The sequence below is a fragment of the Moesziomyces antarcticus genome (assembly GCF_000747765.1).
Source record: "Moesziomyces antarcticus DNA, scaffold: scaffold_v10007, strain JCM 10317, whole genome shotgun sequence".
In the NCBI taxonomy this organism is placed as follows: Eukaryota; Fungi; Basidiomycota; class Ustilaginomycetes; order Ustilaginales; family Ustilaginaceae; genus Moesziomyces; species Moesziomyces antarcticus.
This window is the reverse complement of record NW_014639003.1, coordinates 512,181-537,487: the sequence shown is the minus strand read 5'-3', so window position 1 is coordinate 537,487 and position 25,307 is coordinate 512,181. Positions and strand designations below refer to the sequence as shown.

General features: G+C 62.3%; 9 protein-coding genes across 9 annotated transcripts; 5 read left to right on the top strand and 4 right to left on the bottom strand.

Moving 5' to 3' along the window:
* Positions 1-10: 10 nt before the first annotated feature.
* PAN0_007d3296 (uncharacterized protein) lies at positions 11-1,273 on the top strand (the record flags this gene model as incomplete). Its single annotated transcript, XM_014801380.1, has 3 exons — positions 11-161; positions 448-491; positions 620-1,273. 3 exons carry the CDS (start codon positions 11-13, stop codon positions 1,271-1,273), a joined length of 849 nt encoding a protein of 282 aa, XP_014656866.1.
* A 1,041-nt stretch (positions 1,274-2,314) lies between these two features.
* Positions 2,315-6,397, bottom strand: PAN0_007c3295 (uncharacterized protein; the record flags this gene model as incomplete). The annotated part of the gene is made up of 1 exon (XM_014801379.1): positions 2,315-6,397. One exon carries the CDS (start codon positions 6,395-6,397, stop codon positions 2,315-2,317), a length of 4,083 nt encoding a protein of 1,360 aa, XP_014656865.1.
* Positions 6,398-7,676: 1,279 nt separating this feature from the next.
* On the bottom strand, positions 7,677-8,270 carry PAN0_007c3294 (uncharacterized protein; the record flags this gene model as incomplete). The annotated part of the gene is made up of 1 exon (XM_014801378.1): positions 7,677-8,270. The coding sequence occupies one exon, from the start codon at positions 8,268-8,270 to the stop codon at positions 7,677-7,679; it is 594 nt and encodes a 197-aa protein (XP_014656864.1).
* A 325-nt stretch (positions 8,271-8,595) lies between these two features.
* Positions 8,596-9,666, top strand: PAN0_007d3293 (uncharacterized protein; the record flags this gene model as incomplete). Its single annotated transcript, XM_014801377.1, has 1 exon — positions 8,596-9,666. One exon carries the CDS (start codon positions 8,596-8,598, stop codon positions 9,664-9,666), a length of 1,071 nt encoding a protein of 356 aa, XP_014656863.1.
* A 120-nt stretch (positions 9,667-9,786) lies between these two features.
* On the bottom strand, positions 9,787-12,260 carry PAN0_007c3292 (mRNA cleavage factor complex subunit; the record flags this gene model as incomplete). The annotated part of the gene is made up of 5 exons (XM_014801376.1): positions 9,787-10,842; positions 10,916-11,079; positions 11,158-11,198; positions 11,325-11,711; positions 11,776-12,260. 5 exons carry the CDS (start codon positions 12,258-12,260, stop codon positions 9,787-9,789), a joined length of 2,133 nt encoding a protein of 710 aa, XP_014656862.1.
* Positions 12,261-12,789: 529 nt separating this feature from the next.
* Positions 12,790-16,674, top strand: PAN0_007d3291 (AAA-domain-containing protein; the record flags this gene model as incomplete). The annotated part of the gene is made up of 1 exon (XM_014801375.1): positions 12,790-16,674. One exon carries the CDS (start codon positions 12,790-12,792, stop codon positions 16,672-16,674), a length of 3,885 nt encoding a protein of 1,294 aa, XP_014656861.1.
* A 230-nt stretch (positions 16,675-16,904) lies between these two features.
* PAN0_007d3290 (uncharacterized protein) lies at positions 16,905-17,272 on the top strand (the record flags this gene model as incomplete). Its single annotated transcript, XM_014801374.1, has 2 exons — positions 16,905-17,024; positions 17,081-17,272. The coding sequence occupies 2 exons, from the start codon at positions 16,905-16,907 to the stop codon at positions 17,270-17,272; spliced, it is 312 nt and encodes a 103-aa protein (XP_014656860.1).
* A 1,464-nt stretch (positions 17,273-18,736) lies between these two features.
* On the top strand, positions 18,737-22,045 carry PAN0_007d3289 (uncharacterized protein; the record flags this gene model as incomplete). Its single annotated transcript, XM_014801373.1, has 1 exon — positions 18,737-22,045. One exon carries the CDS (start codon positions 18,737-18,739, stop codon positions 22,043-22,045), a length of 3,309 nt encoding a protein of 1,102 aa, XP_014656859.1.
* A 559-nt stretch (positions 22,046-22,604) lies between these two features.
* PAN0_007c3288 (uncharacterized protein) lies at positions 22,605-24,834 on the bottom strand (the record flags this gene model as incomplete). The annotated part of the gene is made up of 4 exons (XM_014801372.1): positions 22,605-23,591; positions 23,730-23,889; positions 23,997-24,652; positions 24,790-24,834. The coding sequence occupies 4 exons, from the start codon at positions 24,832-24,834 to the stop codon at positions 22,605-22,607; spliced, it is 1,848 nt and encodes a 615-aa protein (XP_014656858.1).
* Positions 24,835-25,307: the final 473 nt, after the last annotated feature.

The following is a 25,307-nucleotide window of genomic DNA, read 5'->3' as shown; positions in this document are numbered from 1 at the left end:
TCGGCCGAAGATGTACCGGCAACAACCTCGACCTATGTCACAGCGTTGGGGCGAGGCGAAGGAGACAGAGTATCATGGAAGCGCCATGTCCTCGATGCTGTTTTTGGTACCACGCGACCGTGCCACGACACAGCCAAAGACGTCAAACCACAGTGGCTTCCGTGTCTTCGCGTCATGCCGTGCCGTGTCAGCATGTTTACGCCGCAGCTAGTGTGAAGAGCTCGAGGCGTGCGCGTCATGGACGGCGACCGGGGAGCAGAGGGCGTTGCAAATCAGCTCAGTGTGACGAGCGCGCCGCATCGCTGTGACGCTGGGTTGTCTCTTTTTCTTGCCGTCGCGCTCTAAATTGGAGACGCAGCGCACAAAGCTCTAAAAAAAGAAGACGTGGCCTTGCTCCAGCCTAACAATGACGTCATGACGTCATTGCTCCCGCATCCATACCAACAGCCGTCGGCGGCCCAGCACCCTTGGTCTCGCCTAGCTATGCTCCCGTATGCGGTCCCATTCGTCATTGCCAAGACCTCTCCACCCAGCACCTCCACAAAACCTATATAAATTGTCCACCTCTGACAGCTCGAACACGCTTTGTCACCCACCAATTCGCATCACTCTCACCCAGACACAGCAACCCAACACAAACATCATGGACGCCAAGCAGATTAAGAAGGAGGAGAAGGTCCTGGCCAAGGAGGCTAAGGCCGATGACAAGCAGCTCAAATCTGCCCAGAAGTCCTTCGAGAAGGACAAGAAGAAGGATGCCAAGCTTCTCAAGGCGCATGCCAAGGCCGAGAAAGAGCACCAGAAGGCGATCAAGAAGGAACACAAGCTGCAGGCCAAGCTGGAGAAGCAGCAGGCGAAGTACAACGAGTCTGTCCGTACTCTCGAGGAGAAGAAGATGAAGGTTGAGAACGCCAACAAGGCGCTCAACGAGCACCGCGGCAAGCTGCAGAACACCGAGCAGCACCTTGCTTCCGCCCAGCACAACAAGGCTGCCGGCGAGAGCGAGCGCCACCGCCACAAGGAGGCGCTCGCCGCCAATGGTAGCGCTCCTGTGACCGGAACCCCTGCTGCCCAGACCGCCGCTACCCCAGCGACGGCTCACCCTGCGGCCAACACGGTGCCTGCCACCAACACCGCGCAGCCCATCGCCCCTGCTTCGGCCCATGGCTCCACCCCTGCTGCCAATTCTGGATACGCTGCCCCCGCCAACAACGCCTACGCCGCTCCCGCGACCACTGGCGCCTACACCGCCCCCGCCGTCGGCGCCCACTAAAGTAGCATTGTTGCAACCTGACGTGCAGCTGCATCACCAGATACCATTCATATCTTACGTCGATACCACCAGCCTATCTAATACAAGATCGCTTCATTTCTACTTATCGTCTGCTGTTAACCATTGATGTTTCCTAATTGTCGTAGAGAATCTGAGCTTAAGCTTGTCGCTGTGCCTTGCGCCTATGTCTGTCGCTGAGGGTCACATGGCAGGTCGGGGATGCAAAGCTGCAGCGCAAGGATGTTGCAGGAGGTAGTAGGTTGGGGAGAAGGGGGGGAAGGGCTGGTGTCGAGACAGAGGAGGAAGAGAAGAAGTGAGAGCGGGAAACGTGGCATATTTAGGGGAGAAGGGAGATTCGCTGGCGGTGGGAGGGATGGCCTGAGATGAGCATCAGGCTGTGCGGTGGGCCTCATCGGTAGGCATGTGGGTTTGTTTCTCGGTCATAAAGGCGCCGACAAGAGCGCGTGGGAGACTAAGCGATGCGGTGGTGGACAAGGGTTATGACAAGTGGGTGAAACGTGCCGGAGCAGAGGTGGGAGCATGGCGCTCAGGAGCACAGGGGCCGGCAGAGCGAGAAGCCAAGTGAAAGTGGGTCAGGGCGCTAGGGGTAAGGTGGGGGCAGCAGATACGGCAGACGGCGCAACAAAACTCGTAGTGAAGTTTTCGAGTGCGTGCTGTGTGGGCTGACGGTCGCATATCCGGGTCGCATCGTCACTAGGACGTCGGGAGAACAATGGTCACATTGTGACCGAGTCATGCCCCCACCTCGAGCCGAAACGTTATCGATTGCGCACCTGTCAATCTTTCCCCTGTCTTTCAAACACGACTTCGGAGTTACCGACATCCAACTGAACGAGTCGATGCTCGCTTCTTCCTGAGCAGCTCAGCTCCGACATCGACCAGACTCGCTCATCTCTCTCTATTACTGTTCCCCAACTGCGAATCAAGTGTCCCGAGTCTGTTGCATCCTATAGAACATCGCACTGAAAATGATCATCTGCGCACGTGAGAAAAGGGTATGATTGCGATAAAAAAGCTAAGTTAGATCTTGTTCGGCTCGCCGCCGGCCAGACTGAGCGAATCAGTCGAGGCCGAGGCTGCACTCTGCGTTCCTGCCGCAGCTGCGCCGGCGTTGGATGCTAGGAGCGGGCCGTACACTCTGCTCAGCCTGGCGGCTGCACTGAGTGGTCTCTTCTTGGCGGGCCGCAGATGCGCGCCGCCCGCAGGCGACATTGCATGCATCATCCACGGCCGGAAGGGTTCCGACTTGACCGGACTCGCGCCGGTGCTCTCCGCTCCCTCCTCCGCAGTTTGGTCCTCGGCATCCTCCTGAATCGCACCTGCCGCACTGCCAAAGTATCCTGCATCCATGATGCTGCTGGGGCCATAGCCGTTCCTCTTGCCCATGCCCGGCGGCACTTCCGCTTCGGGTGTCGTCAGCCGCGGCGTCACCAGTCGGAATGTCCCCGAGCCCGAAGTGGCCGCTTGGATCTGCGGTGTGCGGTGGCTCGTAAACAGATGATGGGCTTCCAGCGCCGACGCCCGGTTGAGTCGCGCCTCGGACGACAGCATGCGCGGAGACGCCGACGACAGCGCACCCGCCAGCGACTTGGAACGCGCCGGCAGCGCTGGCATCTGGCCACTCCGCATCGGCGACGTGTGTGCGCTGGCACTGCCTCGTCTGACAGGCGCCTCCACCGGCGTCGCGGCGTTCGAGACGGACGGGATCGTCTCGGTCGGACTCGATGGCGTGCTGGGCGACACACCTCCAGGCGCGTCACGCACATCCAACGAAATCTCAGCCGGAGGCAGCGCTTCGAACCGCAGCGACTTGGGCCGCACCGTAGCACCGCCCTTCTTGGCCAAAGCCGACTTGCCAGGCGCATCCATAGCAGCCGAAGGCAGCTCGACGTCCGTATGCGCAGCCGGAGAGTCGCGCCCCACGGGCGGCGTGACGGGCGAGTCCGAATAGCTCCCCTCTGCGTCCGTATCGACGTCCGAGGTGAGTCGGTACGCGCCCAGAGCATTTGCGACGCTGTCATCCGTGCTTGTGCTCGGCACCGACGACATCTCGGCGCTTTCCGGCGCGGTGTACGCGTCTGCGGCTGCATCCCCCTCTTCGGCCGCCTCGTGCGGAAACACGCTGTCGTAGCATCGGTCGCACGCCCGCGCCGGCCGGTCTGGCTCGCCGTCGTGGTAGCTCGGGATCAAAAACGATCGCTGCGAACATGTCCAGCACACAACCTGCCCGCACAGCCGGCAGTGGTGCTTGCGACGCCACATGCCAAACGCCTCCTGGCAGTTGCAGCACTTGTCCGCGCGATTGTCCGGCACCCATACAGGTGCATTGTAGTCTTCGAGCACGCGCAGCGGCGCTGCTGCCGCCGCCGAGGTGTTGGACGCCAGCAAGTTGGCCAGCGACAGGTTGGCGCCCGATGTCGGGAACGACGGAAACGACGGCGGTCGCATAAGTAGGTTGGGCAGCGAGTCGACGCGCATCCGCCTCGGCGCTGACTCGCGCTCCCGCGAAAGCGACCGCGGCGCAGCGGTCTCGGTCGGCTCCTCCGGCGACACGGATGTGATCTTGTCCTGTCCGATGAGATTCGTGCTGGCCAGATACGCGCCGAGGCTCTGCGTGCTCAGGCGGCGGTTGGCGCCCTTTGCTGCTTCGCTCTTGTACAGCGACCGCCTCCTCTCGCGCTTGGCCTCGATGCTGTCTTCCTCGGCTTTGAGCGTACGGCGCGCCGACATGTGGTCGGCACGTGCTTCTCGGATGCAGTTGACCCAGGCCTCTTTGCTGGCCTGGCTCTCTGCGTAGACGGCAAACGACTTGTCCGGCGTGCGAATCTCGAAGCGATGGCGCAGGCCTTCGTTGGCGCTGTCTTCGACGCTCACGATGGTGCAGTCGCGTAGCCCAAATTTGGCTCGGAACTGCAGCTGGTGGCCTGCCAACGAAAAGATGGCGCCCGCCAAGGGGGTATAGGGCTCGGGCATCGAGCCCAGGCGCGCGCGCGCACCGGGCGCACCGGCGAGACTGGGCGATGAGAGGACGGATTCGATGGGGGACGCGGTCGAGCTCGAGACCGAGCCCATCGTCGGCGACTGCTGATGCTCGGCGGCAGAGGCGTACAGTCCGCCGCGTTGGGCAAGCATGGTCCATGCGGCCGAAGCCGACTCGATGCTGCCGGAGATGGGGCTGGCATAGATGAGGCAGTCGGTGAAGAGGAAGAACTCGCGCGGTTGGATGTTGCGGCGGCAGGTTTTCATCAAAGTGCCGCGCTTGATGAGCGACCTGCCGGGAGCGACGAGGGGCTCGGTGAGGCCCTGCAGGCTCTTTTGGAGACCGAGCATGGTGAGCACCATCTCGTGCTGGCGCACGTTTTCGTTGATGTACGAGGCGACCTGCTCAATCATGCGGCTGGCACGCCGGATGTCGGCGCAGTCCGGATGCGACTCGGGCGTCGACTTGACGAGGTCGTCGACGAGCAACTTATAGCGCGGGATCCTCTGTACGATGGTGAGCAGATGCGCCTGGAAGCCTAGGCCATAGCCGAAGGCGTGGCGCACGCTGCCGGAGGTGGTTGTGACCTTTTCCTTGGAGGCGCGTCTGTTGTCGGTGTCTTTGAGGAAGCGAGCAAAGGCGTCGTTGGACCTCTGTTCGTGTTCGATGCGCTGGAGCGCGCTGCTGAAGTTCTTGACAAAGAGCGAGTACATCTTGAGGAAGGGAGCGAGCGTGACGAGGATGTCGCCGACGCAGTCGGTTGCGGCGTTCCAGGTCATGGATGTGGCAGGCTGAGCGCCGCCAGTGATGGTAGCAGCGGAGTCGGAAGGGCCGCTGGCTGCCTGGAATCGCTCTTCGAGCTGACTCAAGAGTTCTCTGCTGAGTTGGAGGATGTCGTAGAAATTGGAGAAGATATCGCTGATCGACTTGCGCGAGAGGATGGGTGCGGCGGCCGAAGCGGCGGTGGCGGATGAAGAGCTGGCGTTCGGGGCGGTGGAAGAAGCGGAGGCTTTGCTCTTTGTGAGACTTGCCATGAGCGGCTGGTAGTACTCTTGGTCGATAAGAGTGAGGCTGGCTACGAAGGACCTCTCTGTTTCGAGGAGCTCGCGTGCGCTTCGATGACGATGGGCCATCATTATGGATGAGTCGGTGGGCTGGTGTGGAGCGGTGGCGGCTCGGCGGAGGAAAGCGCTGGGACGGGTGGATCCGGCCGAGATGGTGGAGGATTGACTTTCGGAGCTCGGTGCTGTGCCATGAGCCGAGGAAGGGGCATCGGAAGGTGGCTCGTCGGCCAAGTTGGGACTGTCGCTGATGGACGCGGCTGAGGAGCTGGCTAGCGAGGAGGTGGAGGCCGAGTGAGCCGCCACGGGTAGAACGGCGTTGGCAGGGATGCGCGGGATGCGATCGTAGTTGCTGGAGCGCGGTTTCGAGTGCGAAGGGTTAGGCGACAGGAAGCCATGCACCATCTCGTCCTCGGGGAGGCTCTCGAAGCTGGAGACGCTAGCTACGCTGAAGCGAGGGTTGAGGGTGGGGACGGTGGGCAGGGAAGGGCGCCTGTTGGCCAAGGCGCCAGTGTGTGCACTCTGAGCTCTCACCCTCCTGCGAGGGGGTTGGGCGGTGGCAGCGTCTGTGGAGGAGCGAGAAGATGCTGGGAAGCTGAGCTGAGCTGCCATGGTGGGGCTGGGGATGAGGCCGAGTGCGGATGCGAGTCCGGGGCTGAGGAGGTCGGCACAGGAGGTGAGCTGTCCGTGCACATGGCTACCGGAGGAAGCGTTGGATACGACGGAGGAAGGACGGGACGAGGCGAGGGAGGTGGCTGAGATGGGTCTGCTGATGGGAACGCTGGCGCCAAAGTAGTCTGCGGACGACGCGGCCGAGGAGTCGTCGGATGCGATGGAATGCCTTTGCAGCTGGGCAGAGTGCGGGGCGTCTTCGAAGCTGTTTGAGGGATGCGTGCTGACGGTGACGCCCGGCGGAGGCATGGCTCGCGGATCTGAGAATGTGTCGAGGCATTGCGCTGTGGAGGAGGTTGGCAGATGTGGGTGAGCCGAGGGCGTTGTGGGAGAAGCGGGGAGAGTGGGAAAGGAGATGATGGAGGAGTTGCTTCTAGGAATGGAGTCCATGGTGGCGGACGAAGCTTGCGGCCAGCCTGAAGGAGGCTGTACCGGCTTGTCGGAGGGAACCCAGGCTGGAGCGGTGCGCCTTGTATGTGATTAGGGCGTAGAGTGGAGGGTCAAGGTGGAAGGCGTTATGCTCATGGCGAGTCTGGGCTGTGACCCTTTGCGAGACTGCGCGCGAGATGGATGTTACTGTTCTCAGAGGCGAATGCGAATAGATTGGCCGGTCACAATGCGCCAAGGAATGGAGGGCAGTAGCTGAAGCGTGGTGGCTTTGCTAGGATGCGTTGTGTTGTGTCGTGTTGCGTTGTGTTGCGTTGCGTTGCGTTGCGAGGGCCTTACGGCTGGGTATCGATGCGAGGATGGCAAGATGCGCGTGCGACGAGAAGAGAGATGCGATGCGAATGGTGAATATGGCGAACAGAGGAGAATGGGAGATGGGAGGGGCAATCGAGGGACGATGACAACGAGGCTAAGCAGGGCCGAGCATACAAAAAGCAAAGGCGGCCTTGCTTTGGCTCTCTCGAGTTGAGTCTGTGTGTGGGCTGAACACTGGGTCGGGCTGGACTGTCCGGGTGTGTGGATTTTGCCAAGTGTTGGTCTACCGCGCGCTGCCCTGCCCTGCCCTGCCCTGCCCTGCCCTGCCCTGCCCTGGCCTGGCCTGGCCTGGCTTGCCTTGCCTGAGCTGACCGGCCGAGCCGAGTCGAGTTGAGCCACGCCGCGCCGCCGCCCCGACGACCCTTTGAGTGACCCTGCGTGGCTCAAGCTTCAAGCCTCTTTTTTGTCGGGAAAAGACCGCATTTACCACACTCGCTAACTGCCTAGCCGCGCGTGTGTAGGCTGAGCTGGGTGGATGCGCGTGTATGCAACGCTACGTGACTCTGCCCCTCTGTCCTTTTTTTTTTCCGGCAGAAATCAACACACAACTCCCCAGCCTGCCCAGCGCGGTGGTGGCTGTGGAGAAAAAGGAGCCCAAAAAGGGGCCACCCACCGCTGGATCTCGTGGCTCTCGAACCTCTTTTTTTTTGGCGGCTAGGCGCTCCCGACTCACACCAGCCCCTGAGCGTCCGAATTTTGTCTCGCTCAGCAAGCCAACGCAGCCAACGAGGCCAACGCAACCAACCATCGTCGACCATTGCCCAAACCCATCTGCACTCGTCGATCCCATCATGCCGCGCTCAGGGCTGAGTTATTCTCCCGACTGACTGCAGCATGGTCCCGCGCCAGCCGGAAGGGTCGATGCTGGCCAGTGTGAAACCAGCCAAATGTGACGTGTCCCGAGATCTCAATTCTTGCGACGGACAAAGGTGGATAGGCCCACTCTGCATCCATGTGAGTACTGCATATGAAGGTGTGCGTCAAGCGAGGTGGTCCAAGCGTCGGAAGAAAAAGAAGCCCAGAGTCGGGACGGGAGCGAGAGGCTAAAGTTACTGGTGACATCTGGCGTGCGGATAGGCGTGGTGGATAGGCGAGGCTGCGGTGCGCGTTCTGCAGCTTGCAGGTTCACCATGCACTCTACCAAACCATCCGACTGACCTCGCCGACCCTGCGCCACGCTTTCGACTCGCCTCGCTCTATTTGCTCCGTCGAGCGTTATTGGACTGTTGCCTTCCCCCGCATGGCTGCGTGCCAATGGCGGTGGCAGTCGTGCAGCTGCGTTGGCCCGTCTTCTTACCCGTGCGTCCAGTCGAGACTCCACCCGCTGCATGCTGTCAAGCGAGCCACCCTCGGGCTCGAGCGCATCCGTGTGGTCGGCATCATCCGATAGGGGCCGACGCTGGCTTTGCCGCACCGGAGCATTTCTCGACGCGGTTTGGGCAGCAAGCCCCTGTCCATGTCTCATCTGCAGGTCGAGGATCGACGCTGCGTTGCCGTGCATGCCGCGCCGGTTCTCCGCTGTTAGGCTGTACGGCTCATCGCACTGTGTTTCAACAGATGATGTAACAGTCGCTTCATCGCGCCTCCACACGCGATGCTCGTTGCGGCGTGGCCGAAGCTGACAGCTGCATGCAAGCGGACCGCCTGTCACCTGCGCCTGCTTCGCCCCCGCAGCCGAGCTCACGATGAGTAAGGCACCGGCGTCATGCTCGATCCATCCTCGCCGTCAGTGCACATTCATCTACGGGGCGTCTTCTCAAGCAGGGCTTTGTGTCACACCATCACTCCGACACATATCTCCTCTGCACTCTGCCCATCACTTCAACATGGTCTCTACACGCAGCGCAAAGCAGCACGACGATGGCAATGACGCCGATCAGGGTACCAAGCGCAACAGTCCCGAAACCAAGTCTGAGCCCAGCGCATCTGCTTCCGAGCCGGCATCGAAGCGCAGCAAGACCTCGGTGCTGGATGAGCAGCAGGAGGAGCTCGAGGCGCACGGCGATGCGCTCTCGTGGCTGCACTCCAACACCGCCTGGTCGCTCGCCCACCCCGACATTCCTGCTGGTAAAGGCGAGCAGGATACCGCCGACCAAGGCGGCGACACCGCACGTGACCCGCCCGCGGCCTACACGAACCCACGCAAAGATGCGGGCGCCGGTGGAGAACTGGGCTACCCGAACTCGGATCTCAGTGGCTTCCAGACGCTGCTGTGCGGCATGCTGCTGAGCAAGCCCATCTCGCACACGCTCGGCCTGCGTGCGATCCAAACGCTGCTCAACGAGCCCTACTTCTTCCGCTCCGCCAAGGACCTGCTGGAAGCGGGCAACGAAGGTCGCCGAGCCGCGCTGTGGGAGGCACGCACGCAGCACAAGGAGAAAACTGCCACCCAGCTCGGAAGCCTCGCCGAAGGAATCACCGCCCTCTGCGAAGGAAAGGGCAAGGATGCTGCAGACACGCTCAAGCCGGTGTTGGACCAGGCGCTGGAGAATTGCGATGCCAAGGATGCAGAGGCTGTAGCAGAGCAAGTGAAGAAGGTGCTCACGGCACAGGTGAACGGCCTAGGCCCAGGCGGTGTTGACATCTTTTTGCGCCGGATGCAGGTGCAGTGGCACCAGGTCTTTCCCTTTGCAGACCAGCGCGCACTCGACGCCGCTGCGCGCTTCGGCCTTTTGGACGACAGGGACCTGAAGAAGGGCACAGCACATGCGGCACAGGTGCTCGCCAAGAGCGTGGCCGACCACGTGGGGTTCCCCATCGAAGAGGCGCATGACGAAGGGGAAGAGGCAGAGTGTGGACGCTGGTGGTTCGTGCGTACGCTCGATGTGCTCATCGGCCTCGATATCGAGAAGCAGCTCGACAAGGCCGTCAAGCTCGCCAATGGCGACGCCAAGTAGTCTCGTTGCGCAACGTAAGCCAAGCTGCCTCTTGCAATACAGCAATGAATTTGGATTGCGGGCATTAAGCATGTTTTGAGAGTGACGGTCAAGATGTACATGAAGGCAAGGGGGGTAGTTTCAGTAGCGGTTGCGGTAGCCGTTGTCTTGGCGACGCTCGTCTCGGCGGTAGGGGCTGCGTTCGCGGCGGTAGCTTCGGTCGTCGCGCGAACCGCCGCGTGCGGGAGAGCGTTCGCGCGAGTCGCGCGAGTCGTAGCCCGGCTTGGACGGCAAGCCTGCGCGCGAGCCTCCGCCGCCGTTGCCGCTCGTGTGGCTATCTCCACGCTGTCCGCCGCGGTCGCTGCGATCGTGACGATCATCACCGTTCGGTCCACTGGGTCCGTTGGATGACGCGCGTCCATTGCCGCCATTCGCGCTACCGGCGGCGAGCGTGGGGCTCATCGAGTTGGCGGGTGGCGGACTCATGTTGCCCATGCCGCCCATTGCGCCCATACCGCCCATCATGGCGTTCACGTCCATCCCACCCGCACCACCTGCACCGCCCTGCGACATGCTGGCCATCATCTGCTGCCATGCCATCTGCGGATTCCATCCCATGCTCTGGTACATCTGCGCCATGGCGTTGGGATCGAAGCCCCCGGCTGCGTTTTGACCCATCATGCCCATCATCATCGGATTCATCCCCCATCCGTTGCCGCCCATGTTGCCACCGCCGTAGCTGTTGCTGCCCGTGGCGAAGCGGTTGCCTTGCTGCATGCGGCCGCCCATACCAGGGCCCATGCCGGTTCCCATAGAGCCGTCCGGGTTGTCGAAGCGCTGTTGGCGTCGCAGCTGGAGCGACTGCGGATCGTTCTTGGACTGCGCGCGCTTGACGTCGACCTCCTTGCCGTCAAACAGGATCGGGTTTGTGGATAGGATGCGCTCCAGCGATGCATCGTCTGCATACGTGAGGAAGCCAAATCCGCGCGGTCGGCCCGTCTCGCGATCCATCATGCAGGTGCATTCGGACAGTGTACCAAACTGTTCGAAGAAGGTTCGGAACGATTCCGGCGTCACACTCGCCGGCAGCCCTCCAACGAACAGCTTCTGGTTCGCAGCCGGCTGTCCAGCACCGAACCCTCCACCGAGCCCGTGATGGCTCTGCTGAGGACGCGGAATTGCCCGCTTCGGATCAATCTACCCCACCAACCAGAAGAGAAAAGGTGTCAGGCGAAGATGTGTGTGCGAAATGTGCAGATTGGACACTTACCACTTTACCGTCGAGATAGTGCTCGCGCACCATGACCGTGTTGACCGCCTTGGGATCGACAAAGTTGAGAAAGGCAAAGCCGCGCGAGCGGCCGGTGTTGGCATCGCGCATCACGGTGCAGTGGCCCACCTCGCCAAACTGCGAAAAGTGGCGTCGCAACGAATCTACAAGAGCATACGGGGTCAGCAAACGCACGCGCGCCTCGCCAGCACATTACACGACCCCCGATGCACAATAGCTACCTTCGGTGGTGTCCCAGTTGAGACCGCCGACAAACATTTTGCTGTTCAGAGTCAAGCACCCATGCGCGCGATGCGAGACGATGCACATGTGCCAACGAGAATAGCATTCCACAAATGCAACGTGTGTGTGTGTGTTGGTGCAGTGCAAGGTGCAAAGTTGGAGCCACATCAAGTGCGTGAAGCGAATGACGACGGTGACGGTAATGATGCAGATGATGACGAAGACGACGAAGATGACGGTAGTAGCGGCGATGATGATGAATGCGAATACGGTGACAGTGAAGGTATCAGCGACGGTGGTGATGTGCATATGACGGTAGTGACGGTGACGGTGACGGTGACGGTGACAACAAGGATCATGGCGATGAAGGATGCGTTGCGATACAACACGATGCGATGTAAAGCGGTGACGATTAGTGAACAGCACAAGAGAGCGGGAAAGGCGACACGGAGAGGAGTGCAAGAGGTCAATGACTGTCGATGTCAAGTGGATCGAGCCGCTTTGTAGAACCATAGTCCAAGAGCGGGCAGGGATGCCGAAGCCGATCGCACGACTAGATTTGACGAGCAATAGAAAAGCAATGAGCGTTCGGCAGGGGGCAGAGGCATGATACTCACCCCTCTTCTGGCATCTCGTGAGGCGGCAACTCGCGGTTGCCGTTGCGGTTTGCGTCGGCTGCGCCCTGCTGGCCTCCATACCCGCCAGCGCCAGCGTCATATGCCGAAGCGGATGCATCGTTGCGGCTCGAAGGTGTCAGATCTCTGACATCGCCGTGCGCCTGCGACGACGACTCGGGGGGCGGGATGAAGCTGCCCTTGATCTGCATTCCACCGCCGTGTTGCTGCTGCTGCTGTGCAGACGACGGCGGAGGAATGAACGACGACGTGCTAGGAGCGGCAGCAGCCTCGTCGCCCGACTTGCCGGCATCGCGGCTATCGCCACCAACATCCTTCTGGTCGTCGTCCTCGTAGCCGATGAGATCCTGCTCGACTTTGGCGGTGTCCTTGTCTTCGCTTCCGAGGTCAACGACGTCGCCGACGCCTCCCTCGGCCGCGCCGTAGAGGTCGGCGTAGAGATCGTCTGTGTCCTCGAGGCTGGCCATGGCGAACGCTTAAAGCTGAACTTTGCTGCTGCTGCTGCTGCTGCCTCGCGTAGTATGAGACAGACAAAGCACACGGAGGTTGCGGATGTCGAAGAGAAAGGCGAAGTCGCTGCTGCAGCTCGAGACCCTTGAAAGAGGCAACAATGCAGCCGCCCAGCAGTTGTCAATTTCTGCTGGTCTGAGCTCCTCCGTCACGTGCCAGAGGTAATGGCAGCAATAAACCGGCCGAAAGGAGAAGCCAAGCGAGAAAAAGGCCGACCGAAATTGCCGGTTGGGAAGCGCGAATCCGGCCCGGCTGGTCAAAGCGGCCGCTGTCTGGAATGGGCGCCGTTCACGCGCCATTGGTGGAAGCGAGCGAGCTTTAAGCCTGTCATTCTCCACACGTCCGACCCTGATTGTCCACTCGAGCTTCGTGATTGGACACCACCACGCCCCATCCCCCAAAGCGGAAGCGCATGGACCCCGCAACTATCCTGCTTCCCTTCCTACCATCATTGCGATCGAGCAACCGTGCGACAACCCTGCACTAATGACGGTGCCAACTTCGCCAACGCGCCAGCTCGACGTCGACCTCGTGGTCGACGAGCAAGATGCTGCTCTGACAGACCAGGCCGTCGCCCTCTCGCCGGCGCTGTGGAACGTCCTCAATGCCACTGCCTCGACCTCAGCTGCATCGTCCTCCAAGGCTGCCTCTGGAAGCACCCTCACGGTGAGCTTGCGGCCGCCCTCGGGACGCCGTCCACGGCTCTCTGGCGTTGCTGCCCTCACCGCCCATGCCGTAAAGAGCTCCCAAGACACGCCCGGACTGTGGCTGCACGCCTCCAGAGCCATGATCACTGCGCTCGGCATATCTTCGCGTCCCTCGCGCACCCAGCAGCCGCGCCAAGTAAGCATCGAGCTACACACGCTACTGGATGCCTCGCTAGTCTATCTGCAGGCCACGACGTCGGCGGCTTACGATGTAGCCATCGCCAACCAGGACGAGCTGGTGCGTCAACTCGACCGGCGCATCCTGCGTCAGGGCCAGCTCATCCGTGCTCAGCTCGCTGGCAACGATACGCCCCTCCGCGTGCTCGTGCTCGAGCCGCTGCTCCAGGGCGTCTTTGCTGCCGACGCAACCGAGGTGCTCCTCACCATGCACCCGGAAGCCGCCGACGCCGACCCTCTCGAAGCCTCCATGCTCTCAAGCGTCTCCGAAGACTCGTACTCGATAGCAGCCAGCGACGCCAACGGCCTCTACGATGCGAGCCACAGCGACGGCGAGCTCCAGGACGATGACGGCGACGATGAGGACCTCGAGATCGACGAGCGCTTCCTCGCACAGACGGTGCTGCAGGACTTCTCCAACCTCGACATCGCGATCGATCCCGCGCCCGATGCGTCGAACGCACGAAGCCGTACAAGCACCACCCAGGCGAGCCGCGTGAAGCGGTGCGCGCTGCGCCAGCTCCAGGATCCAGCTGCACTGGCGGCCGCCATTGCGCACTGGCACGCGAGCGCTTCGTCGGCCGATGCCGCTGCATCTGCGGCCGCAGCCAACAGCATCGACGAGGAAAACGTCGTGCTTGCGACCGAGCGCGACATGGCCGCGCTCGGCGCATTCAACGGAGACTGGCTCGCCGCGAGTGCACCAGGCAGCAGCGGGCGCACAAGGCTCGTGCGCCTGCTGGCGTCCAAGGACCTGCCCTCCACCGACGCATCGCCTGCCGTGTGGATGTCGCCCGTGCTGGCGCAAAACATCCTTGGCGACGATGTGTTTGGCACCGCAGCGCCGAGCGTGGTGCTGCGCGTGCTCGGATCGCGGCCGTCGGACCAGCAGCCCGATGTATCTGCGCTGGTGCGGACGTGCCCTGTGGCAGTACCCTTCGCCGAGTCGCTGCGGATTGCGCGCGTGGCAGGCCCGCTCAGCGTGGACCGCGCCTACCAGGGTCTCTTCCTCGAGGCGCTGCGCACGTTCTTCGAGGATCGCCGCCGCATCTGCCGCAGCGGCGACATCATTGCCGTCGCGATCGAGGCGAGCAAGGCACGCTTCGTGGTGCGCGAGGCGGATCCCGACGCGACCACTGACTCGGCTCCGGACGACATCCACGACCTGCGTCTCCCCTCGGCGGCGAGTGCGGCCAGGACGGCGACGGTGTACTTTCGCGTGACCGACGTACGCGCCGAGCTGGTGGCGCCCGACGCAGCTGCGGCCAAGCAGATGCACGAGGCGGTGCGTGGGCTCGCACTGCAGGCGCAGGCGGGCGAGCTCGGCTGCATCGTCGACCCCAACGTGACCAAGATGGTGCAGACGGGCGTCGAGCACTGCCGCGTCGTCGACTGCGATCGCTGGCTGGGCATCGTGTGCGACACGCCGAGTCTGCCCACGGAGGTGTCGGCGGTGGTGGCGCCGTTGGTGGGCGCGTCGAGTGCATACGCAGGGCTGTCATCGCTGCTATCCGCGACGCTGCAGCCGGGAGCGGGGCGGTTCGGGCTGCATCTGAGCGTGCTGCTCAAGGGCGCGCGTGGATGCGGCAAGCGCACGGTGGCACGCTGGGTTGCCAAGGCCGCCGGCGTGCAGCTGGTGGAGCTCGACTGCTTTGACGTGGTGTCGGACACGGACGTGCGCACCGAGGGCATCCTGCGAGCGCGCTTCCAGAAGGCGGCCGAGTGCGCGCCATGCATCTTTCTGCTGCGCAACATCGAGGCGCTCGCACGCAAGAGCCAGGCCCTCGAGACGGGGCAGGAGCCTCCGCTGGCAACTGCGTTGCAAAAGTGCTTCGAGGAGCTGTGGGACGTCGACTCGGGAGACGGCATGCCCGTGGCGGTGTTCGGCACGACGAGCGATGCGGACAAGTGCCCGTCGGGCGTGCTGGGCTGCTTCAAGCACGAGGTGAGCTTCAATGCGCCCAACGAGGCGGAGCGACGCGCAATGCTCGAGCTCACGCTCGCCGATACGGTGCTGGGCCCCGACGTGGATCTCAAGAACCTGGCGACGCAGACGGCTGCGCTGGTGGCGGCGGATCTTGTGAACTTGGCGTCGCGATCGCGGCTCATGTCGGTGCACCGTGTACGCAAAGCGCTGCCTTCCAGCGTGGCTGGCGTGTCGGAGCGTGATCTTGTGCTGGCCGGGCTGGCGATCACGGGCGCCGACGTGGACTCGGCGCTGAACAAAGCGCGGTCGAGCTACTCGGAGTCGATCGGTGCGCCCAAAATCCCGAATGTGACGTGGGACGATGTGGGTGGCTTAGCGTCGGTCAAGTCGGATATTCTCGACACGATCCAGCTGCCGCTCGAGCATCCGGAGCTGTTCAGCGACGGGCTCAAGAAGCGCTCGGGTATCCTGCTGTACGGCCCGCCGGGGACGGGCAAGACGCTGCTGGCCAAGGCGGTGGCTACGTCGTGCTCGCTCAACTTTTTCTCGGTCAAGGGACCGGAGTTGCTCAACATGTACATTGGCGAGTCGGAGGCGAATGTGCGGCGCGTATTCCAGCGCGCGCGCGACGCCAAGCCGTGCGTGATCTTCTTTGACGAGCTGGACTCGGTGGCGCCGAAGCGAGGCAACCAGGGCGACAGCGGTGGCGTGATGGACCGGATCGTGTCGCAGCTGCTGGCGGAGCTCGACGGCATGGCGGGCTCTTCGGAGGGGACGGACGTGTTTGTGATCGGCGCAACGAACCGACCGGATCTGCTGGACCCTGCGCTGCTACGACCCGGACGGTTTGACCGGATGCTGTACCTGTCTGTTTCGGAGACGCATGCGGCGCAGCTCAACATCCTGCAGGCGCTGACGCGCAAGTTTAAGCTGGATGGCGATGTGGGCGATCTGGGGTGCATCGCCGAGCAGTGTCCGTTCAACCTGACGGGCGCCGATTTCTACGCGCTGTGTTCGGACGCCATGCTCAAGGCCATGACGCGCAAGGCGGGCGAGGTGGACGAGCGGATCGCGGCGATCAACTCAACGCCGGGCAAGAAGACGCATCCGCACCCGCTCACGGCGCAGTACTATCTGGCGGAGATGGCGAGTGCCGAGGAGATCGAGGTGCGGGTGAACCGGCGCGACTTTGAGCTGGCGCTGCGCGAGCTGACGCCGTCGGTGAGCGAGCAGGAGATGCAGCACTACCGCGAGGTGCAGGCCAAGTTTTCGGCACCCAAGCCCGACGCTGCCGCCGCCGCGGCGCCGCCCAACGCGAGCAATGGCGCAGTGGAGGTTGATGCGGCGCAGATGGATGACCAACGGCTCATGGCAGCGATTCAAGCAGCGCGTGCTGCGCAGTCCGGTGCTGGCGTGAATGGCGCCCGTAGTGCCGGCAAGAGCTCTGCGGGCTCGGGCGCAGCGAAGGTCGACGCGGGGGACAGCGTGGACGGCGTTGACGCCGAATCGGACTCGGCACAAGCGCGACGCCGGGCCAAAGGCAAAGGTCGCGCTATCTGATGTACTCGCACACTTCTTAGATTTTGGCATTCGCAGCTTGATTTCGAATCGGAACGGCGATCTGTCTGGCGAGCCCATCGTTCGAGCGAAGATGCATGGCTGCCAAGCGAGTGAGGCAGTCGAATTGAAGCGAGAGGGCTAAGTGCAGATTTTAGCGCGGCGCACGCAAGATCGACAGTGTGGTGTGGCTTGCATGAGATCGACCGGAGCTGCGGTACGCCCGGTGCAGTATGCCACCAAAAGGACGCCGAAGTTTGATGCGCTGCGTGACACGGACGCTAGCACGCACTGTCAGCGGTGTCGTACCGACGGGAGGCCGTCAGTCGCCTTATACGGCAGCTGGCGTGGAAGTATCGGGGTGTTTGGTTTTCGCACTGCCACCCACACACGCACACGTCGTTGGAAGGGCGGTTTGGCTTACGACATCGAGATCGACCGAGCTCGCTCAAGCTCGCTCAAAGCCGAAGTGTCTTCCGACGGCACCCGCGCGCTCACTGAGTACTGCAGGGAAGGCGGTTCGAGGTGGAAAGAGGCGGCAATCTTGCATCCATCTGATCCAACCGGCGTCGCGGCGTCGATCGGGAAAGACTTTTTCTGACCCCAATTTCCGGTGCTCATTTGGCTTTTTGACGCGTGAAATTCAGGGGATCCAGAGGTTGTTTTGTTTTCTTTCTTCATCCACGCGCGTGTTGCCAGAGAGCGAGAGGAAAGGGTGTGAACCCTGAGCAGCGCGAGCCAATAACAAGGCTCCGCGCGTGGTTGCTGAGTGAGAGAGAGAGCCGGTGTGCACCCCTGGCCTCGCTAAGCGCGTCTGCACCGCCAAGCCCCCCCACCGGCTGTCAAGCGACGCCCCAATCGACCTGTGTGTCAAGAGAGAGATCGCCCTTGCAAAGGTCTCAGCCCGCGCCCGCACCTCGCTCACATGCAACAGCTTGGACCTCCCCTTGTACCCTCGGCCCTTTTTTGAGGGGGCTCATGTGCGAAACCATGAAAATTGGACCCCGTTACGGTAGCACCTGCATGCTGCAGCGTTGTATGAAGAATGCCCAACGATGCCCAATCCAGGAGAGGAGCAAGCGTCGAAAGAGGGAGATGGAGCGAGATGCAAGGGCGAGCCAAGGCGGGTGTTTGGAGGCTGCGTTGGGTGTCTCATTTGGGCACCAACGAGCAGCAGCGACTGAAGCAGCGCCTCGCTCAACCCCGCCTTGCCATTTCTCTTCTGCAACCCCTGGCCGAGAGGCGCTGGCTGGCTGGCGACAGCAATTTAGGAGTGCCTGGATGCGGGCCCCAATCGGACAATCGGCGCTTGGCCGCACGCAGTTCAGCGAGCCTGCTGAGGCCAGTCTAAATCACGATTTGCACACCGCACCGCACCCCATCCGCTGCCACAGGCACGGCACCAGTCCCCAGTCGCCTCACTCCAATCCAACCCACACATCACGCACACACACTCCCACTTTGGCTCGCCCTTTTTGGCACGCGCCAACAGCACACCACTCCCTCACTCACTCGCCCGCCCTGCCCGCCCGCCCGCTCCATCAAACCCAAGCCAAGCCGGATTTGCATCACGCTGCCATTTTCCATCAGCCCCCCCCTCTCTCTCCTCGAAATCACTCGCATCGCCGTGACACCGTCTTGACCTGACCTTCTCGACGACTACAGACGTGGTCTGCACGCGACCTCGACGCATCGTCATCACCACCACCACCACCACCACCAATCCCCCATCTACACACGCACGCCCGTTCTGCTTCGCCCCATGCCGTCGCACTAGCAAGCTCTTCGTCCACCAACGCTCCCCTCGTCCCCGGTTCCCGCTTCTTGGTCCTACGCCTGCCTTGCCAACTCTCTCGTCGCGCCCGCTCTTCGCATCGACCTATGCACTCTCGGACGTGCCTTCTTCGTCCATCCGTCCTCGCTTCGTCCCTCGGTCCCGTCTCGTAGTCTGCATCCATCACGTTCATCCGAGCCGAGTGTCCTTAGTCGGTCGCGGCTGAACGCCATCCCGCATCACTCGCTCGCGCGCTATTCGGCATAGACTCTCGGTCGCGCCGCCGCCACCATGGCCGCATCCGCATCACTCGCGTTCCGATCCGTACGCAAACAGTCCATCTCCTCCGCCTCCTCGCCCGCATTCGACCCCTCCTCAATATCCGCCGCTTCCATGCCGCTCTCGCCCTCGCCCCTGCCGGGAACAAACGCCTCGGCCGCATCGTCCGTCGCGAGCTCTTCGGCAGATGGAGGCATCGGGTCCTCCCTCATCGGGCCCGGCGGCGCTGCCCTCATGGCAGGCGCCCCCGCAGCCGCCAACACCATCGCCAACAAGCAGGCCGTCGCAGGCTCCTCCCTCTACCAGGCCTGCCTCAACCTCCGCGACCGCCTCTACTGCGTCCCCGGCTTCGGCGAGGCCTACCTCGACGAAATGAGCGCCTCCTCCGTCACTTCCCCCTCCACCCCCTCCGATCCACTCTCGCCCACCGTCTCGGCCAGCAGCCCCACCTCGCCCGATGCCGCTCCCACACGCAAGTCCAGCAGCGACCCCGTCACTCAGCTCTGGCAGTGCTTCCGCCTCGGTTCGCCCCTCTGCGCCCTCTTCAACACCTTGAATCCAGACGTAGAGCTCCCCGTCAACCCAGACGCAAATCGCTCCAACGCCAACGCCTGCAAGGCACAGGTCATGAAGTTCATCATCGCACTCAAAGAGAAGCTCGGTTGGGACCCGGACGACATCTTCACCGTCTCCCAGCTCTACCTCAACGACACCAACGGCTTTGTCAAGGTCGTCCGCACCATCAACAGGCTCCTCGACGTCCTCCAGGAGCGCGGCCTCCTCATCGAGACCAACCGCAAGTCGGACAACGACGACATCGACCATCCCTCCGACGACCGCGCCAAGGTCATCCGCGAGCTCCTCACCACAGAGCGCAAGTACGTCCAGGACCTCGAGGTGCTCCAGAACTACGCACGCGCCCTCGCTCAGTACGACATCCTGCCCCCGGACACGCTCCACAACCTCTTTGGCAACCTCAACAAGCTCGTCGACGTACAGCGCCGCTTCCTCATCTGCGTCGAGGAGAACGTGCGTCGCCCGCCCGACGAGCAGCATTTTGGCCACGTCTTCATGACCATGGAGGACGACTTTGCCGTCTACGAACCCTTTTGCGCGAATTACAACCTCGCCCTCGACCTCATCAACCAAGAAGCGCACAACCTCGTCCGCCTCAAGGGCATGCCCGCCGCACACGGCTGCTACCTCGATCCTGCCTACGAGCTGCCCACCTTCATGATCAAGCCCGTGCAGCGCATCTGCAAGTACCCGCTCCTCCTCGAGCAGCTCCTCAAAAAGACACAGGAGGACGCTCCGCGCTACCAGGAGCTCCAGGACGGCCTCGAGGTCATGCGCAGGATCACCGACAAGGTCAACGAGACCAGCCGCCTCCAGGAGAATGCACAGCTCGTCAAGGAGCTCGAATGGCGAGTCGAAGACTGGAAGGGCCACAATATCAAGACCTTTGGCCTCCTCCTGCTCTCGGACGTGTTCTTGGTCGCAAAGAGCGACACCGAGCGCGAGTACCACGTCTATCTCTTTGAAAAGATCCTGCTCTGCTGCAAGGAGATCGCACCCGCCGCACAGAAGAAGGGTGCAAAGAACAACTCGCTCCTCAAACAGAAGGGTGGCACCGCCGGCGCTGGAGCCGCAGCAGGTGGCAAGAAGGCCAAGACGACGCTCCAGCTCAAAGGTCGCATCTTCATCAACAACGTCACCGGTGCCTTTGCCAACTCCAAGATGAGCAGCATCCTCGGCGCGCCGAGTGGCCAGCATGCGCTGCAGGTGTGGTGGCGCGGCGACGTCGACCACGAGTCGTTTGCGCTCAAGTGCAAGAACGAGGAGCAGCTCAAGCTGTGGCAGACCGCCATCAACAAGCTCATCGACGAGGTCAACATGCGCCGCCAGCAGGCCGCCGCACAGCACTACTCGCAGCAGCAGCAGCAGAGCATCAACATGGCCGGCGCCGGCGCGCTCGGCAGACGCATCATCCAGACCACCTCCCACTTCCCACAGACGCCGCTCTCCGAGATGGCGCCCGTCAATCCCTTTTCCGCCTTGCCGCCCTCGGGGCTCTCGCGCACGCAGAGCCAGGCGAGCTCGTATAGATACGACGACGAGGATTCCGAGGGTCAGCAGAGCTACTACGAGTCGAACTCGGGCCGCGCAACGCCCGCGCAAGGGCGCTACTCGCAGACCGGCTCCGAGGCGAGAGAGCGCCAGAACTCGCTCGCCTCTTCGACCGACCTCCGGCCGCGCGCACGCACCGAGGACCAGGACTCGAGCGTCATGGCACAGTGGAGGTCGCACTCGCCCGCCGTGCCGCCGCCCATGCCGCGCGGCCTGAGCTACTCGTCGGGCGCCGATCAGCACCAGCACGCGCTGCGCAAGGCGAGCTCGTCGCGGCAGCTGCGCCAGGCCAACGGCGTCCAGGCCGGCTATGCGCGCACGCCGCGCGCGGCCGGCGTCGACGGCGGCGCGGTAGAGTACCTCGACGGCTCGTCGGACTCGGCGTCGAGCGACTTCAAGTACGGCAGGCCGCGCGGCGACTCGGTGGCGTCCAACATGTCGCGCACCACCTCCGACTCGGGCGCGGCGCACAGCCGCTCGAGATCCGCATCGAATCCGCAGATGTACGCGCTGCCGCCGCACATGCAGGGCCCGCCACCGCCCATGCCCAAGGTGCCGTACGGCGCCGGCCTGGCCGATCACCTCAAGAGCGCCAACGCCAGCTCGGCATCGCTCGGCGGCAGCGGTGCGCCTGTCGCCGGTGCGAGTGCTACGCCCACCGCAGTGCCGGCGACCGCGAGCGGTGTGGACAAGCGATTCTCGAGCTCGTCGATCGCAACGTCCGAGTCCGGCCAGTCGGGTTCGAGGCCGCAGTCGTCGACGGCCGCATCGTCGCCCGTCAACGTGACCAACTCGACCGGCTCCAGCACGTCGTCGGCCATGCTGCGCACGAGCAATCTGTCGGCCAACGGCGCGCGTGCGGCGGCGGCGGCACCATCCGCCCCACCCGCATCAGCACCGCCCATGACCACGTCCAACTCGAACGCGGTCAAGCTCATCGTCAACTTTGGCGACGACAAGTTTGTCGTGGTCGTGCTCACCACCATCGGCTTTGGCGCGCTGGCCGACAAAGTGGCCAAGAAGGTGCGCGTATGCTCGGGCAGGCCGATCGAGCTGCCGCTGCGCATGCGCTACATCGACGAGGACGGCGACAGCGTGCTCATGTCCGACGACGACGATGTTCAGATGGCCTTTGAGGGCGCGCGCCGAACGGGACACGTCGAGCTCCTCGTCACCGCCAATCCCACCGCCTGAGCCAGATTTCCCACCCCATCCCTTCATCGACCGTGGTACCCAGTCTCTCCTTGTATTTCTACATCGCATTCCCACGCACGGCGTGTCAGTAAAACTGTCCTTTCCAGACCGGTGCGAGCGTGGTGGGTGCCGTGTATCGCAGCAGCAAGCGTATTGTCCGTCACACCGAGAGGCAGGCAGACAAGCGACTGTGTCCATTAGAGAGTGTGGCGGCACGACGAGCGAGCAGAGAAAGTGACGCTGAGAAACATGCGAAACCGAGCAACGAGATGGCGGTGCAGCACCATGCCTTGCATGGAGCGAGCAGGTGCAGGAGTGAGCAGGTGCAGGAGTGAGCAGGTGCAGGAGTGAGCAGGTGCAGGAGCGAGCAGGTGCAAGAGCGAGGGGAGTAGAAGCAGAGCGCACGGGAGCAGTAGGGTGCAGCCCGGCAGAGGCATCACCTCGAGTGCGAGGCTGAAGCTCGAAACGATACGTCCGAAAAGCGAGAGGTCCGGTCAACAGCGGTCAAAAAGTAAGCAGAGCGAGTGTTGTCTTTTGTTTTCTTGCAGAGATCCTTCCTTCAAGCGGTTTCCAAAGATGCATGGCTTCCAGGCGCGCTGGAGCCATCCTCCCTCGGCGTGCTGGTGGCGCGCCCTGCCGAGCGCGTTCCGATCGGCTGCGGCTTGGCGCGCTTTTCGCGAGCCATGTCATCGGGCTCCATGAGCACCAGAGTCGGTCGCTTCGGGGCAGGCGCCCAGATATCCTTGGGAAGTGCCGGTGTCGATTCGGGAGAGGCCTGGGTCCAGGTCATGCCGGTCATGCCGTGGGGACTGCGCCTTTGCTGAGCAGGGGTCGTATAGCGCTCCTTGTCCAGCGCCTCTTGCCAATCAGGCATGGTCGAGGACCGAACGAGTGTTGCTCGCGTAGACGAGCGCTCTTGCGAATGCGACGAACGCGGCGGAGTCGGTCCAAAAGTCTTCTCGGGAGGCGCTGCAAAGCTAGAGGTTGAGGACATCGTGCGCGAGCCATGGCTGATGCCGACGTCCGGCCAGTACGGTTTGTAGGGACCGTCTCCGGCTCTGTTGACATCAGGCATCATGTAGCCTGACTGAGACGCAGCTTGGACGTCGTATGACGTAGGCATACCGCGTAGCTGGCTGTAGTAGTCCGCAGTTCGAAGCTCGACGTGGCGACTGGGAAAATTTGCTTGGTGTCGCCAGTCGTGTTGGGATTGAGGGCCTAGATGGATGCCGAGATAGTTGGAAGCGTCGGCGCTCGCGTCTTGCGCGGAAGACTGAGTCGAAGATCCGTGGGATGAAAGATCTCCACCCAGTCCAGTGGCGAGTGTGGTCCGGTATGGCATTTGCCTCTGAGGCTGGGAGTCCATGCCCCGCTTGACCTTGTCGGGGCACAGGGCTTGCACAGACTGCCTATATTCCTCCGTGTCCGGATCCAGGCCAGCGGCGAGCCTTTTGGCCAGCATCTCGCCACCTTGAATGCCACGACCAATTTCGTTGCCGTCCGCATGAGGGAAACAGCGCATGCATACCTCGCGACGGCGCCAGTTCTGCGAGTGTGCATGAAAGACGTGAAAGTCAATCAAACGAGTGGATCAGAAGTCTAGATCTTTGCAAGGACAGCCAGTGCCAATCTTGGCAAGGGTCACGTCGCACCGCAGGCGAAATGAGTAAGGCATCGTACTTACCACAAAACCGCAGCTGGTGCAGATCCAGTCTCCAGGCTGGACACACATGGGGCCCGAGTTTCCCGTATTGACGATCGGTGGCTCGCTTGCAGGCATGCGACCCCTACCGCTATTTCCACCGCGACTTGAAGCCACGTTCGGGTTGATTCCCGGACCGATTCTGAGTTGCAAAGTCGATGTGAAGGCAAGATGGGGAAGACAAGAGCATGTCAGCTGGTCGAGATCGTTCTGGGATTTTATCGCCGCCATTGACGCGTGTCGACTTACCCAATTCCCCACTGGCTGAGTTTGTAGGCTGCCGCCACTGTTTCTGGATCTTCGGCTGCAGCCTTTGATCCCTTTGAAGCAAGCGTCTCCACCACGGAAGTGAGGGGCACTCCAGCGCCAGTTGGCTGCATCGGAATGAGCAGAGGGGCAGGAGGCTGAGGCTCGACGAACGAAGGCGTCTGCGAGTAGTCCGGGTATCTCTGCCGATCAGACATGTTGAGCCCAGCGAATGACCTGGCGAGATGAATGACGTCTCCGTGGTGAGCACTTGGCGCGTTCGGGTCGAAGCTTCCGCTCGGCTGCTTCATAGGCGGAGCGTATGAGGGTACCTCGTCGAAGCTTCTTGAGGCCTGCATGCCAGGCGGGCTCGCAAGATCGTGGCATCTCTGCATCAGTTGCCCTCCGAATGCGACGTCAAGCACTGGCGAATGCTCTCCAAACAAGGAAGACGACGACAGAGAGCTTGTGGTGAGCGCCGGAGTTGGAAAGGGTGGTGTTGAAGCCCACTCATTTGCGCTCCTCTTTCTCATTGGAACGGCCTGCAGCGCGGCCGGAGTCGAGTCGATATAGCAGCGATCTCGAGTAGCAGCTGCCATCTGGTCCGCACAGAGCCCGCTGATGGTGTCACAGATGGGCGGCGAGGCCGATACCATGGGCTGAATAGCGTACAACGGACCCGATAGTGGGAGACAACAATGTCAGCTCCTCTCCTTGGCTTCACCTCTGCGCGCCTGCTGATCTGCACATCTGCGCGTCGCAGCTTGTCAAAATTCGGTGACGGGTCTCTACTCACTTTTGGGGGGAGGGAGTGCCTTGGTCCTTGGGTCTTGGTGGTCATGACGGGACAAGGACTTGAGAGAGAAGAATGAGAAGGAGCAATGGGTTCGGAGCAGAACAAAGAAAGTGTGGGGACGTCCCGGGACCAGAATCGACCAGGGCCGCACGGGGCAATGCACTTTGGTGCTGAGTTGGGGCAGCGGTGAGGGAGGGACTGATGCAACAGAGTGACGGAGAGATGTAGCGAGCTTATGAAGTGGCCAAGTCGAAACGAAGAAGCTCCATCCAGGCCAGGTGAAGCGGGGCTCTTGGGACGAGGAGACTCGAGGAGCCGCCTCATTTAAATGAAACGGACTCTGTCAGGTGGGTCTCCGCCCAAATGCATCTGCTCAAGCCTCTCGCTGCGCATCACACTGCATGTCCCCTTGAAAGGGGCCGAACAAAGCCCTCCGACACAGACAGCGGGTTGGCCAACCCAACAAGGTTTGCCTGGCTGCAGCTGGCCGACAGGTGATCTGAACGAGGCGCGGCGGT